Genomic DNA, 9,633 nt, shown 5'->3' with positions numbered 1-9,633 from the left:
AAAAATAGCTGGCCAGTTAGTTCAGTTGGTTACAGCAAAGCCATATAACCCCAAGGTCATGGGTTCAGATCCCTGTATGAGCCAGCCACTCCCCTCCCCCAAAACAGGAAAGACTACCTAGTTCATTTCATGACAAAGAAAGGTAGCAAGCAACACTCCATTTTCTAACTGGAGACGAGAATTCACAGAAACCTCCATATGCATTATGACCTAATTATACCAGTATTAGAAAGGCAATTTTTCTTGTCTGTTGTGAAATGTCTGGCTTGAATGCTAAAAGCCCTATAATTTTAATTTTATCAAGTTATTTTTTCTTTTAAAGTCAAACAAAAGAGGCTGAAACCCAGATCTGCTAGATTTTCTAAGAGGAATCCTCTAAGGATCCAGAAATATTTAATATCTTCCATTTTTAAACTGGCAATTTCTTCTTTTGCTAATTTCACTCTAATCATTATTCTTTCTCAGGAAACAGCTGTGATTTTATTTTAAATAAGGACGGAAAAATACTTGGCAGGGGCTGGGATTATGAGCACCGCCCATCCACTTGCCCATTAAACTCACTGGCTTTCTGTAGATCTACTTATTAACTGACAGTACTTTACAAAAACATATACTGAAAACCCACCGATAATCAGGAGCCTGCAGAAGGAACTGTGAGGGAAAGAACTGAATCCTTAACATATAATTATCAATGATTCATCCCTACCAATATCCCTGCCATGGTAGGGAAGTAAATGATACGGACACTAAAATCAGCTTTGCACCATTAGAAATAGAATCCTTACAGAAGATGGTGAGGAAGATGATACCCTAGGATGCTCTTTTCAAATAAAGAGTTTTGTTTCTGGATAAATCTAACTTCCAAGGTTTCTACAAGATTAAAAGCTCATTAATTTAGATGCCACAAATTTTGAACTCTTGACGATAAGGCCTGGTTTAAGCTAAATAAAATATTTTGCCTCTGTAAAAATACGTCTTTCTAGAATTTTGGTTTGCTATATAGACACAAGATGTATTAATTACAAATGGTTCTTGTTATTTTAAAAAGCAGATTCTGAAGGGTATATGCTTGGCCACACTTATGTTAGCCTACTTGCAATAATGTGTCTTCTATATATTGTATTCTTTAAAATTATAGCCATGCCTTATTTACCCAGGATTTTTGAGGACTAGGATATTCTACTCAGGAGGGAGATCTAGATGACAGACAGAAGCTCAGAGGCTGAAAGAGTTATGGAAAGTTAGCACTGGAGGGGGACTTGGAGAATTTGGTATTCCTCAGACTCATCCAATAAAATCTTAAGTTTCATCTTAAAATTCACCTTGATTTTGCATTTTACTGAGAAATATTTGTGTTCATTTTAATATAAAAATATATTCTCTCTTCAAACTCTTTGAGTACTACTGAGGGAACATGAAGATTTGCCGTGTGTTTGCTCTGTAGTTTGACCTATCCCCAAACCTCCATTTGAACAGCTTGTACAAATTCTTCACTTCTCCAGGAAACAGAGACATAGAAGTCAAATGACAGAGTTGTTAGAGAGAGCCAGGACTTGAATTTTAGCTTCTGGATAGCCCACAGAGTACTCTAGGACAAAACCACATTTATTCCCTCTGAGGAAATGTGACAGACCACCAACGTGAGTCACATGGCCAAAGACACCAAATGGGGCCGTTTTTAGCTGACTTGGACCATGTAACATTTGCTGGTATCAAGGACCTTGAATGAAGTAACGGGTCTTGATACCCATAACCAATTTCAAGTGGATACAAGGAAATGCTCCAGAGATATCTGAACACAAATATCCATGGAAAAAAGTGAGAAGACACTTTTACTTTGAAAGCATGACAGAAACTGCAATAAATTAAAATCCCCAACCCCAAATTTAAATGGAGAGTGACACAGAAAACATCAAAATGGCAGAGGAGAGTTTCCCTTTCTTGAGCCTGGATCAGATTGTGGGCTTGAGGAGCTTTCCAAGAAAGCAGGCCTGGGAAAGGACAGGAAAGCTCAGTGGTGGAACAAACATGTGCTCATCATTCTCTCCCTGGGGGCTTCTGATTTCTAACAGTATTCATCCACCAAGCCTTCACTGAGCACCTGCTACACGCTACGCACTGTACTAATAATGTTGAGGATCAGGGGATTGTCAGCTAATAATGTTGATGTCACAGGCTCAGCCCTCCAGAAAGTCTGGTGGCGGCTCCCTCCAGGGGTTTGAGTCCACTGCTGGGGAAGTGCAGGATGCTATCTGCAACACTTAGGAAAGGCACTTCATCCAGTCCCAGGAGGAGGGGAGGGGAGCGTGAGAGAAGAGGCATTCCAGCCACAGAGCAGTACACGCAGAGGAGGGGCAGGGCACCTACGTTCCGGGCAGAGGTAAGCAGCTCCACAAGACTGAGGGAGGGGTGGGTGAGGGAGACTGGTAGAGAAGCCGACAGAGGCCAGCTGAAGGACTCCATGCAGTAGGCTATGCTACAGAGTCTGAACCTTTCCCTAAATGTTTTTAAGCACAGAGGGACATATTCAGATTTTTGTCTTAGAAAGGTCAGCTGCACTGGATGATAGGGATGCTGATTAATTATGGCTTGGAATAGACCTTCTGAAAGAAATTTCTACCACTTGACCCACTTTGATTTTTTTTTCTTCTTAGTTGAAGCCTGCATATCTATTCTCTCTCTCTTTTTTTTTTTAAGAAAAGAGGACAAACAGGGACATTTAATGTGCATACACTACACTCTCTGCCTATTATGCTAAACACTTTACTTATGGGATTTTAAGGTGATGTCAAGCAACCTTTCACTGTACAGAAAGGGAAATTTAGGATCTAAGAGGTTTAAAAATATGGTCTAATCCCAAGTGCTTTTTGCACTACATCATACTGACTCCTTTCAACATTTATTACATTTAACCACTGAGTACAAAAACCTTTCAGAGATGAGTAACATACATGGGTACTTCAAAAAGTTCACAGAAAAACAGAATTAAAAGATAATACAAATCCTTCTATGGAAGATTTTTTTAAGTTTCCTCATATATTTCTACCTAAACATAGCTACTGACTACCATTTAACATTTGTTTTGAAGACTCATGGTCATCATATAACTATGTATTACTAAATTTACTTACTGCTATTACCTATTTTAAAATTAATAATAATTCTTTAATTTCATCAAATAGTGAGTCAATGTTCTAATTTCCAATTGTTTAAGATGTCCTAAGATTTTCTTCATTATCTTTTTATCTAATTTAGAACAAAAATAAGGTCTACACGTTGCAATTAATTAACCTATTCAAACTTTTTTATTCTCTAGATTCCCCTCTATTTCTCTCACCCTCTTTTTATTTCTTGCAATTTATTTGTTGAAGAAATTAGGCTATCTGTCACATAGAGTTGTTCAGAGTCTGAATTTTGTCAACTACAACATGTTCCTATGCCTTTTATATTTGCTGTAAGTTGGCTTGTCTAGAAGCTTGATCAAATTCAGAATTAATTTTTTTTTGGGGGGGGGCAAGACTAATTCATAGGTGAGTTGTATTCTTCCACTATGAGGCACACATTTGTCTCTTTTTGTGATCTTTGCAGCCTTTGACCTTCAATAACTGGATCCATTAATTCATTAGTCTTTGAAAAATGGTGATATTCTACATAGTTTTTACAAAGTGAAACCCTCAGGGAAGAGTGAAGTTTATTTGGTTGTTTGCTCCCAAACCAAATGACTACAGACTGCTAAACTCACTGAATTTGTATCTTTGATATGAATAGTTTCTCTGCATCTCCTCCATGAGTAATTACACACTGATGTTTTCAGGACACACTTGCCATTAATAGTTCCTTCACCTTTTTGATTTGTTGCTTCTAATCTGTTTTATCAACTGGGACCAGACAATTAGGCTCATTTTACAATGGAACAAATAAAATAATAGAGACTGAAGAGCTCTCTTATCAGTTGTCGTAATAACTTCGTATAGCATACATTATACGAAGTTATACGAACAAACTAGACAAGGAAATAAAATGTATTGTGGTTTAATGCAAAACTATATTAAGTGGCAGACATGGAACTGGAAAAACATTGTAAGCAGGTTTACCTCCAAATACCCTACTGCCAGCTGAAGAACAGTCTGGTTATTTCCCCTTCACTAGTCTCTATTCATTAGGCCAGAAGGAATATACTTGTTGCATTCAAAGAGCTCAATGGCTTCCCTGAAGTTACAAGGAAACCTCTAACAGAGACCTACGGGGAGCTGGCAGCAAACAGAAACTGCACTCTGCTACTCATTTTGCCCTTATAAAATTCAAGGCAGCAGATCCTCAATCAAACAGCTATTTTCAACAACTGCACCAGATTGGCTGGGCTGCAACATCAGTCACCAAGGTACTGGCATCAGGTCACACGCAATGGTTTCCAACACAAACATGAATGTGTCTTCCCCACTTGTTCTGCTACTTTTCTGAAAAATCATGGAAAACACAGTGTGAGATAAACTCTGTGTTGCTTCACATCATCAAGGGAGTTTTAGTCCAAAAACATGTAAAATGTCACAATAATTTTTTTTTTTGCAGTAATTCTTAAATTTAAAAATTACATGTTAATTCATGTTGAAATGGTAATATTTAGATATACTGGGTAAATAATACTGGGTCAAAAAACACAATGTTAAGGGCCGGCCCGGTGGCGCACTGGATAGTGCGCCGCTTGGGAAGTGCGGCGGTGCTCCCGCCCGAGGGTTCGGATCCCACATACAGACCGGTTCCCGCTCGCTGGCTGAGCGAGGCGCGGGAGCAGCACCGAGGGTTGCAATCCCGTTGCCGGTCCCCGGTCCGGTGCGGGGGCAACACTGAGGGTTGCAATCCGTTGCCGGACACGGAAAAAGACAAAAGACAAAAAAACAAAACAAAACAAAACAAAACACAATGTTAAAATTAATTCCACCTATTTCTCATTACTGTTTAAAATGTGGCTATTAGAAGATATAAAATTAATATGTGGCTTGTGTTATATTTCTACTGAACAGTACTGATTTGACAAAGGTTTGAAAAGAAGAAGCTCTCATTTAAAAGAAAATTACATAGCTTTCCACTCCCCCAAATGCCCTAGTGCCCATTCAAAAAGGGTTAAGCTTTCTATCTACGAAGTAGTATGAAATCCTTTACATAAGTCCAGTACATGGCACGTTTCAATTGTTCAGAGTATTTTTTAAATGCAAACAATTTTCAAATCCCAATTATAGTTGAATGTACTGTGCTTATTTTATTCTTTCATTCTACAACTAATTAAAGTGGCTTTCAGAGACCATATCCTTAACAATGAGGCTTCAGATCTTGGTCTCCATCATCAGGGTTTCCATCCCTGATCCTAATAAACTACAGACCTGCAGCTCTAGGGTGTTCGCTTGTGGAATATACCAATATTTATAAAGCAAATGTATTTCACAGGGCCTCCAAAGCCCTGCAGTTTCAGGTTTAGCCTAACTTCTTAAAATTATATATAGAAATGTTAACCTTGCAAAAGACAGGAAACCTTCCTCAGGCTAGGGTCTCTGATGTGGATGGAGAGTTGTGGCACAGCAAGGTTGCTGGCTCAAGGACAGACAAGTTACTTGATTGATATGTAAAGATATTGGGAAAATTGCTGTAGGGAAAAAACAGTGTTTGCTAAGATCAAGCTTTTGTTGGTGGATCGACTTAAACTTTTGCAAATTGCATTATGGAATGTCACCTTGTTATTTTAGTAATGTTACCAGCCTCTATTGCTAAACTATAATTGGTCATAACCCCACCTATGTTCTTTTCCTGTAACTTCCTGGTCTGGAGAATAAATGTGGGGTGAGAACCCCAGTTCGTGGTTAATTTCCAAAAAGAAGGAATGCCTCACTCTTGAGGGTTCCAGGAAATTAACCCCTTTGGGGTCTCTCACTGCTCGGAAGAAATGGGCTTTGAGTAATCCTTTTTGTGGCTCTGTCACCCAGGGAAAGGGAGATGACAAATCCATATGAGGCAAAGCAACATTCACATAGGCTCAGCACCTGAAAAGTTCTGAAATGGCCTCCGTGTCAGGAGCAAGGACTGCAAAGACCCGGCTTCCACGGCATGTGAGAGGCAGCACAGCAGGGCAGGTAAGAGACTGGGCTTGGGAATCAGACTTACTGCAATCGAGTCTAACTCTGCCCAGTACTCACAGGCTGACCTCAGGCAAGTTACCGGGCCACAGTGGCTTAAATTTCATCATCTGAAAATGGGAATAAAAACATACTTACCTGATAGGTTTTAATGACTAAATGAGGGAACACATGTAAGGTGCCTAGAACAGTGATGGGCTTGTAACAGCCCAACAAAGGTAGTTATTGTGAAACGTGCAAGGATGGTGGCAATCAGCAGTAGGCCGAAATAACTTTTACTTGTTTTTTTCCCTACACTACGCTTGCTTCACTCCTAAAACTAACCTGCATCACCCCTAGAATCAGACAGTTGTGGATCTCACAAACCAACTGTCGGTCTGTGTTGGCCACTTTCTGCGCAGGTAGCTAAGCTACTTTAAAAACAAATATCCAGAATGAACAAAGTCTAATCATCCAAATTTTAGGGATGGAAAGATATAATGCACTTTCATATTTTGAAAGGATCAATGCATACTGGAAGCATCTTACAAATGCTACAGTATCCTTACACATCTTGGCACTACACTTATACCAAGCCAGGATCACAGGTTCCTAACCCCTTCAACACCCAACCTCTCCAGTACTTTTGTAAAGGCCTCTGTAGATAGATGCTTGAATTCTCCCATCCAATTACTAACCAAGCCCGACCCTGCTTAGCTTCTGAGACCAGATGAGATTGGGTGCGTTCAAAGTAGTATGGCTGTGGACTAGATACCTGAACGCTGATAATCACAAGACTAGGTCAATTAAGTGACATTGAAACAATTTCAACAAATGCTTAATAAAGCATAAGAATGCCTCTAAGATTGTCTGTCAGAAATGTTAGAGTGAATCAAGTGAGTCCTAAGCAAGGGTCTGGACTTTTTAATAATAATTTTTTTTAAAAAATGAACTTCTCTATTTATTATGATCATTTTTCTCTGCTCTTGCCAAGCCAAAAAATATATAATTAGGGAGTATGAGTAATTAGCTAGTTGGTGACCAGGTGGTATGGATGAAGGACACCCCCTAAGGAGGAGGTGCAAATGGAAATGGCAGGTGTCTAACCAAAATGACTGGGAATCATGTGAATTTGGCCATCCACATGCAGTTTAAAAATAAAGGTAAATAGTAATAGCCTTCCCATTGTCACTTCAGAAAGCAGAACTGCATGGGGACTCTGTTTGACAACACACCACTGCAGTAGCACCGATACATACCTATAACAGACACTGTCAGTGCAGGGGTTGTGAGCCCTGACAATGACAAAAACATGCTGAAAGTGGGATCGGATGTTTTTTGGACTGAATGGCTGTGCTCCAGGCTCTTGGAAAACAATTGTTACAATATCATTTCCAATGTGCCGCTTCCGTAGGAGCTACAAGAAAAAATAAGCGACCAACATAAATGACAACACTCTGCTTTTTCTTCCCCAATTCCCTTATGTAACTGTATTTAAAACATTCATTACTAATCAGTACACATTAGAGTAAGTAATCTATGCATTTACTGTCAATATTTTAGCCTGTCTTATCATTTCCTCCAAAGAAGAATATGGAAATGAATATTCAGAAATTTGCAAAAAAGATATAGCCATTCAAATAGGTCTAATCAATATCTGGAATATTATGCCAAGCCCCAGTGTCTCCAAATCCTGTTCCTATCACAACAGTTTTGTTCCATTTTCATATAAGAAAGAAATTTGCCATACGAATGATTTTTAGAGATAAGAATGGCTTAAGTAATTACAACGCAATTTATGTTCTAGTTTAATTGGCTTCATTTAAAGAAAATGTGGCCAAGGTGTTTTCTGATATACTTTTTGTGTCACAAGCTGGGAATGCAGGAATTAATAACATTCCGGAATGTTAAAACAATTTAAAAGCAGGTTAAATTTCAAGTTTAAACAACTTCTTTAATTACAATGAAAACTGCTTAAGATCACCTTCTGTTTCACATTCAATGGTGTTTTGGATGGGTGGCTTACAAATTCAGGTACCCCAAATCATCCTGGGCCACTGCCTTTTCAGGAAGGGTTTATTAAATAGTTTAATTCAATAGCATAAAGAAAAATTGAACAATATTTGTATTTCTTATGACATGGAAGCTCTTAAAAGAGAAAAACAACTAAGTATGATACGTATATAAATTACACATGAGGCATAAGCATGGACTTATAAAACTTTAAAAAAAAATTTCTAGTGACACTAAGGCACACAGATTACATACTAGTAAAAACAATGATCTAGTATTGGCTGCCAGCTGAGAGAAACAACAGCCTTTTAGATTGGGATTGAGAATTGGGAATTAGAATGTTTGGGAAATGTACTTTTAACCTTAGAAATTTGAAAGCATCTCAAATTATCTTCTAATGAGGCAATTTACTTCATTTCTAAACATGATGTATAATCATATGTTATGGAAATAAAGGCTGACCTATATTGACTGCTACATAGAATATACCAATAATTAAAGATTAATCTACTAAGAATCTTGGACATACCAAAACCAAATATTAATTTATCTATGTATTATGCCATTTCTACATAGATGATGTCATTTGTCTTTTTCATGCAATGCTATTCTTCCTTCAAAATAAAGCTCAATATGTACAATTAATGTCTTAATAAAGGACCCAAATAGAAACAAATCCATTTATCCATTTCACATTATATATAATGAAAGACAGTATTTGTAAAAAAATCCATGCAAAAAAGGTTTTTTAAAATGCATTCTTTCCATTTTTTCTGAGGCTAAAGTAATCCATATAGCAGAAAATAAATTCTTTAGGTAGAGAATGAAAATTTCTTAATATGTACAGTACCAGACACTTCCTCATTCCGATTTAGAACCATAACACTTTTGCCTTGTTTAGACCCCAATATTAAATAATTTAGATAGTTCTCCACTTACATGCCAATTCACTCTGTCTAGCACTTCAACTCCTTTACTTAGAAATAAACAATCAAATCTGACTAAATTGCTTTTTTCTTATTACTAAATTTTTTACCCTCACAAATCATATCTTTCTCTTCTGAGTGGTCGGGTAGAATAAGCTGTTATCTCCCCTTTAAAGATCATGGGTATTGTTCTTAAAGTTTTTGTTTACTGACTACTCAGAATAAAAAGTCTGGTATATCTTTTTCAGCATGGTGTTTTATCTCAAAAAAATCTAGAACCTGGAATCTGCATAAAACAAATTGTCAACAAAGTCTGGATCAGGGAGTTTATTTTAAAGCAGGTTTATTTCAGATATATAGCTGACTTATTGCTTTGCTTCCTATTTTTGAGTATTCTGGTAATCACGAATGGCAAGTTTTGTTACCTAGATTTGTGATTTCATCAAACCTGAAGTGATAAAGTATTAGATTAGATCAGTGTTTGGTTAACTTCTGTGAAAGAGGATGTGATTCATTCTGCAGCTGGCTATGTTGTGTTAGTACAACAATTGACAGTAACAAAAATCTATATCCATTTTAAGGTCAGAAGT

The 9,633-nt window shown here is 37.6% G+C and overlaps 1 protein-coding gene across 3 annotated transcripts in view; it reads right to left on the bottom strand.

The window, feature by feature from the left end:
• Nucleotides 1-9,633, bottom strand: part of SIPA1L1 (signal-induced proliferation-associated 1 like 1) — a 313,419-nt gene that overhangs the window by 10,573 nt on the left and 293,213 nt on the right. For all 3 annotated transcript variants that reach the window (XM_008577308.1, XM_008577309.1, XM_008577310.1), the window contains one exon: nucleotides 7,364-7,521. In XM_008577308.1, the coding sequence (XP_008575530.1) occupies nucleotides 7,364-7,521 (158 nt within the window). The remainder of the gene's footprint in view (nucleotides 1-7,363; nucleotides 7,522-9,633) is intronic.

This window comes from Galeopterus variegatus, unplaced genomic scaffold (genome assembly GCF_000696425.1).
Source record: "Galeopterus variegatus unplaced genomic scaffold, G_variegatus-3.0.2 Scaffold1486, whole genome shotgun sequence".
Classification (NCBI taxonomy): domain Eukaryota; kingdom Metazoa; phylum Chordata; class Mammalia; order Dermoptera; family Cynocephalidae; genus Galeopterus; species Galeopterus variegatus.
Note: the sequence above shows the minus strand (reverse complement) of the source record. Positions and strands in the feature narration are given on the sequence as shown.